Source organism: Passer domesticus, unplaced genomic scaffold (genome assembly GCF_036417665.1).
Source record: "Passer domesticus isolate bPasDom1 unplaced genomic scaffold, bPasDom1.hap1 HAP1_SCAFFOLD_37, whole genome shotgun sequence".
NCBI lineage: Eukaryota > Metazoa > Chordata > Aves > Passeriformes > Passeridae > Passer > Passer domesticus.
The window spans coordinates 1,114,575-1,134,281 of NW_026990149.1; the positions used below are offsets into that span (position 1 = coordinate 1,114,575).

General features: G+C 51.3%; 1 protein-coding gene across 1 annotated transcript; it reads left to right on the forward strand.

Annotated features, from left to right (window-relative positions):
• Window positions 1-8,788: 8,788 nt before the first annotated feature.
• On the forward strand, window positions 8,789-12,058 carry LOC135292517 (zinc finger protein 239-like). Its single transcript, XM_064406710.1, has 3 exons — window positions 8,789-8,810; window positions 9,021-9,830; window positions 12,024-12,058. Exons 1-3 carry the CDS (start codon window positions 8,789-8,791, stop codon window positions 12,056-12,058), a joined length of 867 nt encoding a protein of 288 aa, XP_064262780.1.
• Window positions 12,059-19,707: the final 7,649 nt, after the last annotated feature.

Below are 19,707 nucleotides of genomic sequence, written 5' to 3' on the forward strand. Positions count from 1 at the left end.
TGAGCTGGGAGGGACCCATCAGGATCCTGGAGTCCAACTGCTGGCCCTGCACAGGACACCCCAACAATGCCAGCCTGGGCCTGGCAGCGCTGTCCAAACGCTGCTGGAGCTCAGAGAGCCCTGGAGCTGGGAGCCTTCCCTGGGGAGCCTGGGCAGTGCCCCAGCAGCCTCTGGGGAAAAACCTTTTCCTGAGATCCAGCCTGAGCCTGCCCCGACTCAGCTGCAGCCGTTCCCTCCAGTCCTGTCCCTGGGCACCAGAGGGAAGAGGTTCCCACAGCCCCAGCCAGGGACCCGCTCCCAAGGCTGTTGCCATGGCCAGCAGGGCTGGGACCAGCTGGGATGCTCGGTTTCCACGGGCCGGGGTTCAGGAATGGGATTCCCCAATTTCCTGCTCCCTCTAAAACCGTGCTGCTGCTCGCTGCCCTCCCGCCTCCCATGGAAAGAAAAAAAGGCAAAGATCCCAGGCTGGGATAAGAACAATTTACTGGGAACAGCAATGAGATAAGGAACAAACAGGAAAAAAAGCAATATTGATAACAGAAGGGATAAGAAAAACTATTTACAGGGAAAACTACAACATCACCACTGAGTGGCTCTTCCTGGCCACGTATTTCCTCCTGCCTGGAAAAAGGACACCTTTCTCCTCAGGGAGAGAGAGAGAGTCCCTTTCCTGCCCCTGGCAATGACCTGAGGTGGGAGTGAGTGTAATGACACGGCTCTGGCCAGACCCTCTTGTTCTTCAATCCCACATCAGGTCATTAGCAGGGGCAGGAAAAGTGACAAGTGTCTTCCCACCATGGATCACAGGGAACATGGATCAGCAAGTCTCTTCCCAATGCGGGTTCTCCAATGGGGGATGAAGCTGGAGCAGCACACGAGGCTCTTCCCACACTCAGGGCACTTGCAGGACTTCCCTTACTGGTGACTCTGTTGGTGTTTGGTCAAGTTAGAGCTGTGGGTAAAGCTCTTCCCACACTGGGGACACTCGTAGGGCCTCTCCCCACTGTGGATGCACCGGTGCCTGGCGAAGTTTGAGTTGCAGTTGAAGCCCTTTCTGCAGTCCGGGCAGCGGAAGGGCCTCTCCTCTGTGTGAATCCATCGATGCTGGAGGAGACTGGAGCTGGTCTGAAACCTCTTCTGACACTCGGGACAGTCATAGGGCCTCTCCCCGGTATGGATGTGTTAGTGAGTGATGAGCTCAGAGCTGCACCTGAAGCCTTTCCCACACTCCCCACACTCGTAGGGCCGTTCCCCAGTGTGGCTCCTCTGGTGCACGATCAGGCTGGTGATCCACCAGAAGCTCTTCCCACACTCCAAGCACCTGTGAGGCTTCTCCCCATCAGGAACCTCCTCATGGACCACCAGCTCCGAGCTCTGGCTGAAGCTCTGTCCACCTTCCTAGCACAGGGTGGATCTTTACTCCTCAGAGCAACCTGGGCTGCGTTTGCAGCCCCTCCTCGTGCGGCATCTCCGGGGCTTTTCCTCCCCGTTGGGTTCCTGCGCCGTGGAGCCGCTCAAAACGGCCTCTGCCACGAGGTTCTGCCACGGGGTTTTGTCCTCCCTGCTCTCCATCCTCAGCTCCTGCTCTGGGGGAGGAAGGACAAGGACAGGATGGCATTTGCCTCCGGGCCACAGGCAAGGGCAAGGAGATGCCCCCAGGCTGTCCTGCAGCCGGGGCCCTGCTGGGCTGGGAGATGGAGCAGGAGAGAGGGGAAAGGGGCACTGACTTCCTCCTCACCTGCTTGCATGTTCTGGGGCATTTTCCTCACAGCCTCAATGGGGGTTGGCAATGGAAATCCTGGTTTGAGGAAAACAAAGGATGAGCACATTGAGTTTGAAGGTCCCTCTTCCCAAGTCACTCTCAACAAGTCACCAGTGACCTAGGCTCCAGAAAAACCTCCCAAACACCACGAGTCAGCCCGGAAAAACCCTCCCCAGGAGTTCCCTGTCCCTGCTCCCTCCCCTCTGGTGTTCCGGGACTCCCCTGTCCCAGGTGCTGGGGTCACGCTTGCATTGGGGGTCCCCCTTCTCCTCGGTGCCCGCCCTCCCCAGCCTGCTGGCAGTCCCAGCAATCCCAAAACCTGCCCCCTCTTCGCTCCCCATTCAGGGCTGCCGGGGCTTTTTGGGCTCCTTCTCCCCTCATGCTCTGCTCTGGGCTGCAGGGGCTCCAAGGAGTCCCCCCTGCCCCTCTCCAGACTCTGCAGGCTCCCGCCAATGGCGGCGCTCCCCCCTCTCTGGGCTCCCCACTTTGGGCTCCTGGGGGACACAGGGCTCTGCTCCTCCAGGCTGCCTCTGCCGCCATCCGCCACCGCCACCCCCCCGATGTCCCCACAAGGGGCCTTTTCCGCTCAGCCTTGCACTTCTTCATTCTCCAAACATCCCCCCAAAAAACCCAACTGGGAGGAACTGGGAGTGACTGGGAACATGCTGGTGGTCACTGGAACAAACTGGGCTTATACTGGGATCAACTGGGATCACGCTGGAGGTGACTGGGATCATCCTGGCAGTGAGTGCCACTGCACTGAGGCTGACTGGGAGTGCTTGGCAGCAAATGGGATCATACTGGAAGGAACTGGGAGTGACTGGAACAAAAGGGAGGATGAAAGAGAGCAACTGGAACCATGTGGAGCACAACTGGTTCATACTGGCAGGGACTGGGAGCACACTGGGCTCATCTCTGGATCATACTGGGAGGGACTGGACTGATACTGGGAGAATCTGAGAGCGACTGGGAACACACCCTGCACATCATCCCCCATACTGGGCCTGACTGGGAGCAACTGGGATTATACTGGGAGCACACTGGGAGGGCTGGCATGTGACTGGGATCCAGCTGGAGCTTACTGGGATCATATTGGGGTTGAAAGGGAGTGACTGGGATCACACTTTGGCCTACTGGGAGCACCGGAGAGAAACTGGGATCATGCTGCAAGCAAACTGGAGGAACTGGGCAGGACTGGATGCATGCTGGAGGCAGCTGGGATATTCTGGGCATGACTGGGGGATCACACTGGGAGAACTGACACCTTCCTGGGGCCACTGGCGGCGCCTGGAAATGACTGCAGACATGCTGGGACAAGTTTGGAAATGTTGGGGGGTTTTGTGGATTTTGGGGGTGTTTGGATTTTGGGGGTTTTATTGGTGCTTTTGGAGAGGTGTTTTTTTGAGGGGATTGGGGATTTATTGAAAATTTTGGGGTTTTTTTTTGTATTTTGGAAGGTTTTACTGGTATTTTGTTGGCAGTTTTTGCGATTTTCATAAATTCTGGGGGTTTTATTGGGATTTTTAGGAGATTTTGAGGTGTTTATTGGAATTGTGGAGGCATTTAGTGGGATTTATTTGGGATTTGGGTTTTTTGGCAGTTTGGGGTTTTTTGGATGTTTTGGTGGGATTTAGGGGAGTTTTGTGAGGTTTTTTGGGTGTTGCTCTGATTTCTTTGGGTCTTTGGGGAGATTTTGCAAGATTTTTTAGGGGACATTTTTGGGGGGATTTGTGGGGTTTCATCAGGATTTTGGGGGTTCTTGGGATTTCAAAAGACTTTGTGGGCTTTTATTGGGATTCTAGGGTGTTCTAATGGGATTTTGTGAGATTTATTTCGGATTCCATGAGTTTTATTGGGACTTTTGGAGCTTTAAAGGAGATTAAGGAGATTTTGATGCCTCTCAGCCCTTCCGCAAACCCTGGGACAACCCCAAAGACCCCAGACGCCCAAATGCCCCAGAAATTCCACTAAAAATCCCAAAATTTCCAAGAAATTACAACAGGATCCTCCAAAACCCCAGAGAATCCCACAAAATCCCAGTGAAACCCACCAAAACTCAAAAACCTCCCCAAAATTTCACTAAACCCCCTCAAAAATCAACCCCCTCAACCCCAATAAAATCACCCAAAATCCAAAACTCCCCAAATCTACAAAACCCCCAAAATCCCATAACCCCCCCTGAAACACAATAATTCTCTCCAAAACCTCTATAATTCCCCCTGAACTTCCATCAAATACCCAATAAAGCCCTAAAAAGCCCCAAGATAATCCCCAAAACACTCCCAAAATTGCATTAAAATTGCCCCAAAATGCCCCAAACCCCAAAATTCCCCCCAAAATGCCCCCAGATCCCCCCAGACTCTCTGGGGCCGTCCTGGATCAGGGGCACCGGCCGGTGGAACAGGAGCCACCTCAGGGGCCCTCGGAGCTCTGTGGGGAGGGGGCACCATGGGAGACCCCCAGAAACGGGAGGGGGGGGCCAGGGAACCCCCAGGATCCCCAAATCTCCTCCGGGAACCCCAAATCCTCCTGAAAAGCCCCCAAGGTTGGCCCAGGACCACCCTGGAACCCCAAAGTCACCCCAGCACCCCCAGGACCCCCCTCGAGACCCCTCTCAGGACCCCTCCCCACCCCCAGATCCCCCCACAGTGCCCCAGGACCCCTCCCCAGACCCTCCCTGACCCCTCACGATCCCCCAGCCAAGACCCCTCCCCAGACCCCGCCCCACACCCCCGGAACCCTCCCCAAAGCCCCCCCGGAACCCTCCCCAGACCCCCCCGATCCCCTCTCAGCCGCTCCCGGCCCTGTCCCGGCCGCCTCAGCAGCTCCCGGAGCGCTCCGGCCGCTCCCAGCGCCGCCCCCGCTCTCTGCAGCGCCCGGCACCGCCACCGCCGCTGCGGCTCGCCTCTGATTGGCTGCAGCGGCGCGGGGAGGCGGGCGCTGCTGAGGGGAGCCGCGCCCTCATTGGCTGGTTCGGGGCGGGGCGCGCCGCTATTGGCTGGGGAGCCCGTGCACGCGGCGGAGGCGGGAGATTCAGAGGCGAGCGCGGCTGAGGAAGGCGCTGAGGGGAAACTGGGGGGGTTTGGGGCGGTCTGAGGAGAAATTGGGGATTTTGGGGAGATTGACGGGAAATAGGGGGGTGTGCGGTGGGTTTGGGGGGAGTGAGGGGGTCTGAGGGGGCTTTGGTGGGTCTGAGGGGCTTTGGGGATCTTTGGGGGCAGCTTGAGAGGGTCTGGAGCGTTCTCAGGTGGGTTTAGGGGGATCTGAGGGGAATTGGGAGGGTCTGAGGGGATTTTGGGGGATTGTGAGAGGAGCTGTGGAGCTCTGGGGGCTTCTGAGGTGATTTCCCAGGGTTTGGGGGGGATTTGGGGCAGTCTGATGGATTTGAGGGGGTCTCAGGTGGGTCTGGGGTCAATTTTGTGGGGAACTGGGGGGTCTGAGGGTCCCGGGAAGGTTTTGGGGGTCCAGGGTGATCCTGGGCCAACCTTGGGGGGGTTTGGGGCTCCCAGAGGGGTCCCGGGGGAGATTTGGGGGTCCCGGGGGGTCCCAGGCCCCCCCTGAACCGGGGTCTGGGGGTTTCGGGGCGAGGGGGCACAACAGGGGTTCCACCCCCCCCTCCCGTTTCTGGGGGTCTCCCATGGTGCCCCCTCCCCACAGAGCTCCGAGGGCCCCTGAGGTGGCTCCTGTTCCACCGGCCGGTGCCCCTGATCCAGGACGGCCCCAGAGAGTCTGGGGGGTTCTGGGGGGCATTTTTGGGGGGAATTTTGGGATTTGGGGCAATTTTAATGCAATTTTGGGAGGGTTTTGGGGATTATCTTGGGGCTTTTTTAGGGCTTTATTGGGTATTTGATGGAAGTTCAGGGGGAATTATAGAGGTCTTGGAGAGAAACCAAACCAAAGCCAAAACCTTGTGTTTTGGGGGGTTATGGGATTTTGGGGGTTTTGTGGATTTGGGGAGTTTTGGATGTTGGGGGATTTTATTGGGCTTGAGGGGGTTGGTTTTTCAGGGGGTTTAGTGAAATTTTGGGGAGTTTTTTTTTAGTTTTGGTGAGTTTCACTGGGATTTTGTGGGATTCTCTGGGGTTTTGGAGGATCCTATTGTAATTTCTTGAGGAATTTAGGATTTTTAGTGGAATTTGTGGGGGATTTGGGAGTCTGGGGCCTTTGGGGTTGTGCCAGGGTTTGCACTAGGGCTGAGAGGCATCAAAATCTCCTTAAAAGCCCCAAAAGTCCCAATAAAACTCATGAAATCTGAAATAAATCTCACAAAATCCCATTAGAACACCCTAGAATCCCAATAAAAGCCTACAAAGTCTTTTGAAATCCCATTAACGCCCAAAATCCCGATGAAACCCTGCTAACCTCCCCAAAAATGTCCCAAAAACCATAAAAATCCCACAGAACCTCACCCGAAGACCCAAAGAAATCATGACAACAACGAAAAAACCCCACAAAACCCCAAAAAGCCTACCAAAACTCTCAAAAAAACCTCAAATCCCCAATGAATCCCACTAAAATCCCCACAATTCCAGTGAAATGCCTCAAAATCTCCTAGAAATCCCAATAAAACTCCCAGAATTTATGAGAATCCCAAAAAGACCCCAACAAAATCTCAGTAAAACCTCCCAAATTACAAAAAAACTAAAAAAAAATTTCAATAAACCCCCAAACATCCCCAGAAAAACACCCCCCAAAGTGCCAATAAAACCCCCAAAATCCAAAGCCCCCCCAAAATCCACAAAACCCCCCAACATTTCCCAGCATGTCTGTAGTCATTTCCAGGCGCTGCCAGTGGCCCCAGGAAGGTGTCAGTTCTCCCAGTGTGATCCCCCAGTCATGCCCAGAATATCCCAGTTGCCTCCAGCATGCATCCAGTCCTGCCCAGTTCCTCCAGTTTGCTTGCAGCATGATCCCAGTTTCTCTCAGGTGCTCCCAGTAGCCCAAAGTGTGATCCCAGTCACTCCCTTTCAACCCCAATATGATCCCAGGAAGCTCCAGTTGGATCCCAGTCACATGCCAGCCCTCCCAGTGTGGTCCCAGTATAATCCCAGTTGCTCCCAGTCAGGCCATTATGGGGGATGATGTGCAGGGTGTGTTCCCAGTCACTCTCAGATTCTCCCAGTATTAGTCCAGTCCCTCCCAGTATGATCCAGAGATGAGCCCAGTGTGCTCCCAGTCCCTGCCAGTATGAACCAGTTGTGCTCCACATGGTTCCAGTGGCTCTCTTTCACCCTCCCTTTTGTTCCAGTCACTCCCAGTATCTCCCAGTGTATGTCAGGTCCCTCCAGCATGTTGCCAGTCCCTCCCATTATTCCCCAGTATGATCCCATTTGCTGCCAAGCACTCCCAGTCAGCCTCAGTGCAGTGGCACTCACTGCCAGGATGATCCCAGTCACCTCCAGCATGACCCCAGTTGATCCCAGTAGAAGCCCAGTTGTTTCCAATCCCTCCCAGCACACAGCCAGCCACTCCCAGTTGCTCCTGGCATGATCCCAGTTGCTCCCAGCTGCTCCCAGTCACCCTCAGCATAATGCCAGTCACTCCCAGTAGATCCCATTTGCCCCTAACATGGTCTCAATTGCCTCTGCAGGCTCCTGCTCACTCCCAGTATGATCCCAGAATGATATCAGTGCAAACCCAGTACAGTCCGAGTATGATTCCAGTATGATCCCAGAACAAACCCAGTAGAGTCCCAGTCACTCCCAGTATGATGCCAGCAGAGCCCAGTCCCTGGCAGTGCTGCCAGCGCTGGGATCCCGCAGCCCTCTGTGCGTTCCCCCCTCCCGGCTGTGCCGAGAGGAGCCGCAAGGGCTGGCAGTGCCCAGGCAGGCTCCCCAGCAGGGCCCAGTTTGGATGTGGGGCCCCCAGTTGTCGCAGTTTGCCTCTCCTTTTGCCCGGGCCGGCTTCCCCCCTTCTCCGCAGCGGCCGGGAGCAGCCGAGAGCCCCGCGCTGCCCGTGCCGAGCTGTGCCGGCTCCAGCCCCGCTCCTGCCGCGGGCTGCGAGGGCTCCGGGAACGGGGCAGCGAGGGGGTCGCTGCTGCTGCGGGAGGAGGAGGAGGGAGGGAAGGGGAGGGATGAAGGAGGAGGAGGAGGAGGGTGGGAGGGGAGATGGAAGAGGAGGGGGAAGGCGGAGAGAGAGCAGCCACAGAAGGAGAAGGAGGTGTGGTTAGGGAGGAGAAGGATTAGGAGGAGGCGGGGGATGGAATAGGAGAAGGGGCAGGAAGAGGAAGAGGAGGGACAGAGGCGGATCGAGGCTGAGCAGCAGGAAGCACGCGGTCGAGCCCTCCGTGCATTCGCAGCCCCCACCTGTGGGATCATCGCCCCCATGGCGCAGGTGAGCGGGGAGGGGGAGCTCGGCCCAGATATCCCGGGGGGTCCCTGGGCTGGGATTTTTTTGGGGGGATGTTTGGAGAATGAAGAAGTGCAAGGCTGAGCGGAAAAGGCCCCTCGTGGGGACATCGGGGGGTGGCGGTGGCGGCTGGCGGCAGAGGCAGCCTGGAGGAGCAGAGCCCTGTGTCCCCCAGGAGCCCAAAGTGGGGAGCCCAGAGAGGGGGGAGCGCCGCCATGGGCGGGAGCCTGCAGAGGCTGGAGAGGGGCAGGGGGGACTCCTTGGAGCCCCTGCAGCCCAGAGCAGAGAATGAGGGGAGAAGGGAGCCCAAAAAGCCCCGGCATCCCTGAATGGGGAGCGAAGAGGGGGCAGGTTTTGGGATTGCTGGGACTGCCAGCAGGCTTGGGAGGGCGGGCACCGAGGAGAAGGGGGACCCCCAATGCAAGCATGACCCCAGCAGCTGGGACAGGGGGAACTCCCAAAGAGCAGAGGGGAGGGAGCAGGGGTGGGGAACTCCTGGGGAGGGTTTTTCAGCACTGAATCTTGGTGTTTGGGAGGTTTTCTGCAGCCTAGGTCGCTGGTGACTTGTAGAGATTGACTTGGGCAGAAAGACCTTCAAACTCAACATGCTCATCCCTTGTTTTCCCCAAACCAGGATTTCCCATTGTCACTTCTTGTGAGGTAGTGAGGAAGAGGAAGATGTCCCTGGACATGGAGTCAGGTGAGGAGGAAGTCAGTGCCCCTTTGCCTCTCTCTCCTGCTGCATCTCCCAGCCCAGCACAGCAGAACCTCATGGCAGAGGCCGTTTTGAGCGGCTCCACGGTGCAGGAACCCAACGGGGAGGAAAAGCCCCGGAGATGCCACACGAGGAGGGGCTGCAAACGCAGATGGCGGGGATCTGAGGGGGAAAGAGCCAGCCTGGGCCGGGAAGGCGGCCGGAGCTGGAGCCAGAGGTCGGAGCTGGTGGTCCATGAGGAGGTTCCTGATGGAGAGAAGCCCCACAAGTGCGAGGAGTGTGGGAAGAGCTTCAGGCACAGCTCCAACCTGATGAGGCACCAGAGGACCCACACTGGGGAGTGGCCCTACGAGTGTGATCAGTGCAGGAAGAGGTTTCAGACCAGCTCTGATCTCCTCATGCACCAGCGCACGCACACAGAGGAGAAGCCCTTCCGCTGCCCCGACTGCGGGCAGGGCTTCAGGCGGAACTCCCATCTTGTCACGCACCGGCGCATCCACACTGGGGAGAGGCCCCACGAGTGTGAGGAATGTGGGAAGAGCTTCAGGCAGAGCTCCAATCTGGTCCAGCACCAGAGGACCCACACTGGGGAACGGCCCTACGAGTGTGGAGAGTGTGGGAAGAGATTCAGCCAGAGCTCCAGTCTGATCTGCCACCAGAGAATCCACATCGGGGAGAGGCCCTACAAGTGTGGGGAGTGTGGGAAAAGCTTCAGCCAGCATTCCAGCCTGATTGTCCACCAAAAGACCCACTCTGGGGAGAGGCCCTATGAGTGTTCCAAGTGTGGGAAGGGGTTTCGGACCCACTCCCATCTCCTCCTGCACTATTGGAGTCACACAGAGGAGAGGCCCTTCTGCTGCCCCGACTGCGGGAAGGGATTCAGGCAGAACTGCCACCTTGTCAGGCACCGGCGCATCCACAGCGGGGAGAGGCCCTACGAATGTCCCCAGTGTGGGAAGAGCTTCTCCAGCAGCTCTAACTTGACCCAACACCAACGGAGGCACCGGTGAGGGAAGCCCTGCGAGTGCCCCGGGTGCAGGAAGAGCTTTGTGCGCTGCTCCAGCTCCATCCCCCACTGCAGGAGCCACGGTGGGCACAGCCCTGGTGACCCACATTCCCTGTGATCCATGCTGGGAACACACCTGGCTGCTTGTCCTTTTGGTTTGGCCTTGATTTTCTTCTGATTCATCTTTATCCCTTAAAAACAGCCCAAACTGTGTTAAATGAATGACATTGATCAACGATCTCTAAAGTCTCACCATTTCATAGGTGTTTGAGGGGGCACGTGCCTTTGCCCTGTCTTTTGGGGGTAAGAAATGGATTCTGGAGCTTTCTGAAACCAAGACCCGTCTCGTTTGTTCCCGGCACCGGCAGCTGCAGCCTCCCTGGTCACCATGAACTCTGGAGAATGGGGGCAGCCAGTGAGAACATGTCCTGGATTGCAAGCTAAGTGTGTGTTCTGTTTGCCATCTGTCAGAGGTGGGGCACTTATCTTCTGTTCATTGGGCAGTTTATCTCTTCCACAACCAATCCTTCATCCAGGAGATAGCTTCTGTCAATAATTATTAATTATTAATTACCTTCTGTTAATGGGCCATTGAGTGCTACTGCATGGCTGATAAAATGACATCATGCCACTGGGAGATGCTCTGCCCAGTGGGAGGAGCCAAGCATTTCTTCCTGGATAGAATCTGAGTTTGGAACATTGCAGCCGCCTTTTCCCACTGGATTGCCAGAGGATCAACCTTTTCCCACTGGATTGCCAGAGGAAGACCAGGCCCATCTTCACCACCACTGGACCTTCAGAGGAAAACTCCACCCTTTTCCAGGATCCCTGCTCCAACAGAGCCACACCTGTCACTGCAGGAGGGCTGCAGCCACCATTCAATGGGACTGCTGCCAGCACCCTGACCCACAGGGTGTCAGGTTGTATTCTGACTCTGTCAGTGGTTTTGGTTTTTTTTTTTTGGTTTTTGCTATTGCCTTTGTATTTTTAATTTTTGCTAAAAAAGAATTCCTATTCCCATAGCTTTGCCTGAGAGCCCCTTAATTCAGAATTATAACAATTCAGAGGGAAGGAGTTTCCATTTTCCATTTCAAGGGAGGTTCCTGCCTTCCTTAGCAGACACCTGGCTTTCCAAACCAAGACAGGACAGCATGACCTGCACCCCGTAAGTCACCCCCTGATGGCCACACCTTGTGGGACCCCCATCTTGAAGAGGAAGACCCAAGAGCACCATGGCAAGAGGCTGGATTTGAAACAAAAACTTTAAGGAAGTTAGACATTTTAGAGGAGCTAAGATTTTAGTTAGAGATAAGCTTTATTGTAATTAATTAAAATAAATAGGTAGGCCTTGATGAAGGTAAGAGTTAGTAATTAACTAATAATGGATTGCTTGTCAACACAATGTTTGGTTAGCTGGGTTTCTAATGAAGACTATAGAAACTGACAGATAGCTTTTAGGAACATAAGACAATTGTGGGCCTCCTGTGTTCTGAAACCAATTGAAGCCAGGGAATGGGAATTCTACCAAGGGTTCATTTGTCATATTTGCATTGAAAAGGTAGAAAGGTCAGAATGAGGAAGACTTCATTTACTTCCTCATTTTAGGACCCTTCCCATGAAAGGGACCCCGACCCATTTCAAAGAACAAACTACGTATGCCTAATAGATTTTGAACTAATTAGCCTATGAAACGGGGAATGGGATGTACCAAAATTATGAATATGTATTTGTATTTTGGGTATTCAGTAGTTGTATGGATGACAGGACTCTGTAATCACCTGTAAATTGCAGTGTGCATTTGGGAGCTATCCCACACGCCACCCGGCATCGCAATAAACATACACCTTGTAGCTTTAAACTGTTAGAGAGTTTTTGTCCGTCACAGTTGGATATCGGTGCTAGATCAATATCCATATTTTTTTAATAAATCACTTTGGTGACTGCAGCAGGACATCCTGCACTCTCTGGCCGTGGGGCCAGTGGGGGTCCGGGACCCCTCTGGGCACCCACCCAGGAATTTCTGGGAAGGAGGATCCTGTGATCCTGCTGCCTACGTGGGGAAAGACCAGGTCCTGCTGGAACCACGGACAAAAGGTATGTTTCACTTTAGGGAAAGGTACCTTATTATATCAGCAGTTAATAGGACGCGGGAGACGTCCCGCCTCAGTGGTCTGGTAACCCGTGTGCCGCAGTGGGGACCAGGGCTCTGGTAGTCCGTGTCTCGTAGTGGAGACAATGGCTGTGGTGTTGTGAATTGGGATTGGAGCAGGGGTGGCTCTGGTTTCAATTTGTAGTTTAAAGGTGCACCTCAGTGACTCGTCATTTGGGTGGTTAGTCCGAATTTTTGGGCTGCGAAGGGTCCCATTGTGGGTGGCAGACAATCCTGGTTGTGCCCCCAGCGTTGTATGTGTGTGTGTGTGTGTGTGTGTATTGTAATTGGATCTGTGTTTGTTTGGTGGTTTTGTGATTTTGTGTGTTTAGGTTGTAGATGCACCGTATTTGTTGTGGTTTGTGAGAGTTTGTGTTGTAAGCATTATCATTTGTGTGATTTGGCATGTGTTATTAACGTTTGTAAGTGTTTTTGGGAGTTTTGTAAGCTTAAAGTTGTAAAAGGTCTTTGAAATCCCTGCCTGATTGTGGAGGAACACTGACACTTTTGTTTGGGAGAGCGGACTGATTTCAAGTGTTTGTATTGTGCTTAGACTGTGTTAGAGGGGAATTAGGCTGTGTGTGAGCTTGGACAGCATGTGTTTTTGGATGTAAACTTTTATTTGATGTATGGTCAGGTGAAAAAGGCTTTGTGTGAGTTAAATTTGTTTCCTTAGTAGTTAAAAGAGTGAATGGAAAGCCCACAACTATTCCTGACACAGTCCTGGTGATCAGGCAGTCATTTGTTTCCTGGGTAACCAGAGGGGAGTCCAGACTTTGTAGCCTTGGGATACCTCTTTTTATCTCCCTGTAAAACCCCGAGAGTTTGGTGAGCGCGTGTTTTGATAATTTTATTGGTATGTGAGGTTTGCAGCTGCTAGAGTGTGTGGTAATATTTTAAAGTGCTGATGGTTTACCCCCACCCCCCCAATTCTTGTGGAGGGATTTGTGCTGTGCCCTGGCCAAAGTTTGTGTGATTTTCAGCAGGACCTTGTTAAAACTTTTGTTGTGTTTGGGGTCGTGAAAAACCCCTGTCTGTTTCTTTTTTGTGAGCCTAAACTATTAGTGTTAGGAGTCAGGTTGTCAGCAAGAAAAGGGAAATTCAGTTTAGCGGCTTTGGTTGTATGCAGAAAACAGAGAGCCCAGAAGCAGTGCTGGCAGAGGTAGCTGAGAGACTTCTTTGGTGCCCAGATACGCAGCTGAACTCTGTGTTCTGTAACATTTTCCACCAAAGGGTGAGAGAAATTTGCTTAGCAGTCCAAAAAGCTTCGGAATGGGTTACAGTAGTGACTCACACAGCTCTTGGTGCAGCGTGGAATCGTCAAATTTCTGCCAGAACTTGACTGATACTTTGCAAGGTTTCCATCTGTCCTTTGGTTACAGCATGACAAGAGATACGCTTTGCTTTCAGCTGCACACTGTCTACAGTGTATGAAAAGTTGCTTCCAATTTTTAAACATATTTTAATAGGAATACACCTGGAGCAAAGCTTAACAGAGGACCTGATTTAATAAATTATTAGTAACCTGCAACTTGGGTGGAGTACCTAACTACATGGTGTGGTTTCATTAGATTGAATCAAAAGGAGTTTTCCCACCCCTTTTTTGTAGAACTACAAGTTCTTTCCCTAACAGCTGCTGCTCTGAACCCTGCCTTTGAAGGCCTGCTAACCCTTTCTTTTTTTAGAGAAAAGGAGAAAATTAATTAACAAGCTGTTTTATCCCTTTTGTTTGCTAGCACAACTATATGAGCAGGAACAGGAGGCACAGGAATGGAGAACCTGGTTCAGGGGTATTCCCCTGCCCAAGGAAAGATTGCTGCTGTGATCTGTGGATCGTGTTTCGGTGTGCAGTCTGTCAGGACTCGTGGGTCTGGCAAGGGTACAGGTGGTTAATACCTAAGACTGGAACTTGTCTCTCTGTTATAAAAAGGAACAAAAGGCTGCCCAGATAACTATATGAATTTTGTTGGCAATTGGTCAAGAGTTACGGGATAGCAGTAAAATATTTGAGTTGTTGGAAAATGGGGTTTCAGGAACATTAAAGAAAGCAGTGGAAATTCTTAGAGTTGAGTGTTGCCAGTATATTTTTGTACCAAGGGAATACCAAGTGAAATTTAAGAACTGGGATAAGATCAAATGACATTGTGAAAAAGAGGATCCTAAACATGGGGGCAAATGAAAGCAAAGAGATTCCCAGAGGAAGCCCTTTAGGGTGTATGTTAACACACTGGAAAGAGCTGGTGGGCTATGGTGGCAGTGAAACTAAAAGGGAACTTGTCAAACTTTCCACGTAGTGGTGGCCACTCTATAGACTTGATGGAGGAGTGAAGTGGCCAGCAAATGGTACACTGGACTATGAGACTCTATTACAGTTCATGCTTTTCCTTAGGTGGGAATAGAAGTGGCAAGAGGTGACTTATGCTGCTATGTTTTTCAGCCTTTGAAATCACCCTGAGTGGCAAAGGGATTGTGGGATTAGGCCTCCATCTGATCCACTGGTATTGGCTCTTGAGAAGGATAATAAAGCTAACAGGGAAAAGCTGAAACAAGGTTGTAGCACGTGCTCCATGCAACAGAGATCTTAGAACAAGAGACAGTAGAGGCACTTTTACCACCCCCTAGAAAGCAGGAAGGAGGCAGGGTAGAGGAACAAGTAAAATTGGAACCCTCACCAACTTTAGCCTCCCCTAACTTGTCTTCTGGTTCATCTGCCCTGGGAAAAACAGTAATTGAGGGAGGGGTTTCCCCACCAACTCCTGAATTAAGGGAACCATGGAGGCTTTACCCACCGTTGCCTAGTAGTGATAGTGAATGGGATGAATCTGAACCAAGTCCTGAGCCTTCCCTGCAAGGTCTGATAGCATCAAGGGCCAGAAGGCAAACCAGACTGAACCCACCCCCACAAACAACTAGAAAGCAAACTAAAGGACTCATACAAGCACCCTTAAGGCAGGCTATAACCTCTAATGGGGAACCAAGGATGATTAAGGTCCCCTTTTTCTCAGTGGATTTGGAGGCTTGGGAAAAGACTGCTAAGGGTTATGGGAATGACCCAATAGGGGTTGCTAAAAGGGTGAAGTTTATGGCTAAGCAGCATTTACCTGATTGGGCAGACATGCAGTTACTGCTTGATGCCTTAACAGAAACAGAGAAGCAGTTGCTTTTGAAGGTAGCCAAGGATTTAGCTGAAGACACTTGTGCAGCAGCACAAGAGGATATCAAAGATGTGTTTCCCCTTCAGGATCCAATGTGGGATCCCAATGAACCCGATGAATGGGCACAGCTTAAGAGATACCAAGACTTTGTAGTAAAAGGACTAGAATGAGCAATTCCTAAAACCATAAATTGGTCAGCCTTATGTGCTGTTAAACAAGGTCCTACTCAAACACCTTCTGAATTTTTGGATCACCTCTGGGACACGATGCGGCGATATACCACCCTGGACTCTGGATTGGATGAAGGAATACAACAACTAATAAAGTTATTTTTCGGACAATCCACAGGAGATATCAGGTGGAAACTTCAGAAGATCCGGGGCCCAAATAGCTGAGGCTTGGAGACTCTATTGGATGAAGCATGGAGAGTGTTTAGTAATCGGGAGGGAGGATATAAACCAGGGATGAAGAAATTAGTAGCAGTAGTAAGGGCGGGAGAAAAGGAGAAACGTGAGCAAGACCTGCCAAGACAAGGACCACCCCGAGTGGGAAAAGATCCATGTGCATTTTGCAAGAAATTTGGACACTGGAAAAACCAGTGCCCAGAATGAAGAAGGGGTGATGAACAGAGAAAAAGCGATTGGGGGTTGGGGGAAAGGCTGGTTGCTCATGTGAAGGAGGACTGAGGAGGACAGGAGGGCCCTACCCTAGGGGACCCTCTGGTTGTAGTTAAACTGGGGAACAAGGAAAAGGAAGTGGAATTTGTAGTGGACACAGGGACAACACTGTCAGTGTTGAATAAGGTCCTGTACCTCTAACAAATGATTATGTTATGGTAAAGGGGGCTACTGGTCAATCTGAAAGAGCATATTTTTGCAAACCATTAAAGTATAAATTGGGAAAGCAATGGGAGATTCATCCATTTTTATATATGCCTAATGCTCCAGCTGCACTTTTGGGCAGGGATCTGCTAGAGCAGCTGGATGCAAAAATAATATTGAAAAATGGAGAAATTAGTTTGGAGGTAAAGGACCAACAATATGTGGAGCTGTTAAGCCTAATGTTAATAATCAAAGAAATTGAAATCGTAAGTGAAGAAGAGAAAAACTTCAAGAAAATAATGGATCAAATATTCCCTGGTGTATGGGCTTCTAATATACCAGGGAGAGCAAAGAATGCATTGCCCATACAAATTAAGCTCAAGGAAGGGGAACAACAAGTAAGGGTTAAAAAATACCTCCTAAAGAAGGAAGACAGAGAAGGGACTAGCAAAATCATAGAAAACTTTTTGCTAATAGGACTGTTAAGAGAGTGTCAGTCTGATTTCAATACCCCCATTTTGCCAGTAAGAAAGCCTGATGGGTCATACAGGTTAGTACAAGACCTAAGGGCTGTTCTCAAAGTAACTGAAGACTTGTATCCAGTAGTTGCTAACCCTTATACTTTATTAACTCCTTTAACACCTGAACTAACCTGGTTTACCATTTTAGATTTGAAGGATGCCTTCTTTTGCCTCCTTCTCTACGAGGCCAGCCAGAAAATTTTTGCATTCAAATGGGAGAACCCCAAAACTGCACGGAGGAAGCAGCTCACATGGTGTGTATTACCACAGGGGTACAAGAACTTCCCACTGTATCTGGGGAGCAACTTGCCAAGCATTTAGAGTCTTGGAAACCTCTACCAGGAGAAGGGCAGTTGCTGCAGTATGTGGATGACCTCCTAACAGCCACCCAGACCCAGGAGACACGCGTGCACTGGACGGTAAGCCTCCTAAACTGTTTGGGCCTGCAGGGGTATGGAGTATCCCAGAAGAAAGCCCAGATGGTGAGGCAAACAGTCATTTGCCTGGGTTATGAGGTGAGTGCTGGTCAAAGGACCTTGGGGCAGGATGGCAAAGAAGCAATATGCCAGACCCCGAGCCCTCAGACACTGAAGGAACTGAGAACCTTTTTAGGCATGACAGGGTGGTGCAGCCTGTGGATTTCTAACTATGGGTTACTTGTTAAACCTCTATATGCCCTGATATATAGAGGAAGGGAGCCTGTGGATTTCTAACTATGGGTTACTTGTTAAACCTCTATATGCCCTGATATATAGAGGAAGGGAGCAGAGATCTTCAGTGGACAAAAGAAGCAACCCAAGCCTGTGACCAACTAAAGAAGGCCCTCATGTCAGCTCCGGCTCTAGGACTTCCAGACGTGAGTGAACCATTTTTCCTGTTTTCCCACGAAAAACAAGGGATTGCCCTGGGAATATTAGCAGAGAACTTAGGCCCGTACCAGAGAGCAGTGGCCTATCTCTCCAAACAGCTGGACACGGCAGCTAAAGGATGGCCAGGGTGTCTCAGAGCTGTTGCAGCAGTGGCAGTGAACATCCAGGAAGCACACAAATTCACCCTGGGCCAGAAAATGACTGTGCTGGTATCCCACACGGTGTCTGCAGTCCTTGAGGCAAAAGGGGGACATTGGCTCTCCCCACAGAGGTTTCTGAAGTACCAAGCTATACTAGTAGAACAAGATGATGTTGAAATTGTGGTAACTCACATTGTGAATTCAGCTTCCTTCCTCAGTGGGAGTATGGGAGAAGCAGTGATCCATGACTGTCTGGAGACCACTGGAGCCACTTTCTCCAGCTGCCCGGATCTGAAGGACACCCCACTTGAAGATGCTGAGACCTGGTTCACTGATGGAAGCAGCTATGTCATCAGTGGAAAAAGGCACCCTGGATATGCGGTTACCACAAGCAGAGAGGTAATAGAGTCTGGACCTTCACCAGCAAACACCTCTGCACAGAAGGCTGAAATAATCACCTTAACTCGAGCCTTAGAGCTGGCAAAAGGAAAAGAGGTTAACATCTACACGGACTCAAGGTACACGTTTGGGGTGGTTCATGCACGTGGAGCCATTTGGAGAGAGAGAGGACTGTTGAATTCACAAGGGAAGAATATTAAACATGCACAAGAGATACTGAGACTACTAGGTGCAGTACAACTACCTGAGAAGGCAGCCATCATGCACATCAAGGCACAGCAAAAAGTGAGCTCTGAATTGGAAGAAGGGAACATGCTGGTGGACAGAGAGGCAAAAGACGCAGCCAGAGGTGAGGTATTTGAGGAGACAGTGGAGGCAACATTGATCCCAGATGGAAACATTTCTATTGAAGGTAAGCCAGTGTACAATAAAAAGGATAAGAAACTTTTTAAGGCAAAAAAAGCAAATTATAATCAAGAAGGACAGGCTGTAACAGAGGAAGGGAAACTTGTAGCGCCTTCCTATTTGCTGTGGTCATCAGTGCAAAAAGAACATGAAAAAACACTCTGGGGAGTAGATGCCCTGTACAACCATTTGAAAGGAAAAATTATGGCCAGGAAACTCCAGGGCACAGTAATACAGGTAACTCGTCAGTGTAGTCTTTGCCTCTGAACTAATCCTAAAAACATCCCAAAGCCTAAAGTTGGACAAATTGGGAAAGGCTGCGGACCTGGGCAACAGTGGCAAATCGATTTCACAGAATTACCCAGGAAGGGGGGATATCATTACCTCTTGGTATTGCCTGATACCTTTTCAGGTTGGCCAGAAGCTTTCCCTACTAGGACAGCTGAAGCACGAGAGGTAAGCAAAGCACTGTTGCAAGAAATAATCCCGAGGTTTGGGGTTCCAGCCACCATATCCTCAGACAGAGGGCCGCATTTTGCATTGAAAATTGTGCAACAAATTAGCCACCAGCTGGGGATAGACTGGGAGCTGCATACCCCATATCATCCTCAATCGAGTGGCCAAGTGGAAAAGATGAATCATTTGATTAAGCAACAAATTGTGAGACTGGGACAAGAGGCAAACCTACCTTGGCCCCAGGCTCTTCCATTAGCATTATTGCCAATTTGGACAAAACCAAGGACAAGGGAAAATTGAGCCCCTTTGAAATATTATATGGGAGACCATATGCAGTTCAAGAAGGAGCCACACCTACACAAATAGGGGAGGAAACCCTACCCGAGTATATGATAGCCCTGAATAAACAACTGAGAGGAACTGCAAAATATGTGGCTGGAGCTCAAAACAGAGATTTGGATGGACCAGTACATGATGTACAACCTGGGGATTATGGGTATGTTAAGTCTTTGGCAGAAAAGACCCTGGAACTGCAGTGGGAAGGACCATTCCAGGTGCTCCTCACTACCTTTACTGCAATCAAGATCAAAGAACAGCAGGCCTGGATCCATCACTCCCGAGTGAAGAAAGCCCCTGAGGAAGTCTGGAAACTGATGCCAGGTGACAAAGAACTGAAGCTGAAGCTCACCTGGAACCGTGAATATATGGACTTAGAGAAATCATGGACATGATGGAGAAGGTGGTAACTATGATAGCCATTGCCATGGTTGTAACAGGAGCCAGTGCGATACCGCGCAGGTACAACGTAACTGGGATGTACCGGTGCCAAGGGAGGGCCTGTGATCCCCACTCTCATAGGGCCCTAAATGAGATCCTGAAAGTCACAAATGCACGTTTGTGGGAAGGGAGAAATGTTTGGGGATGTAGCTATGCATTTGTGCAAGGTGGGTTGCATGAGGCT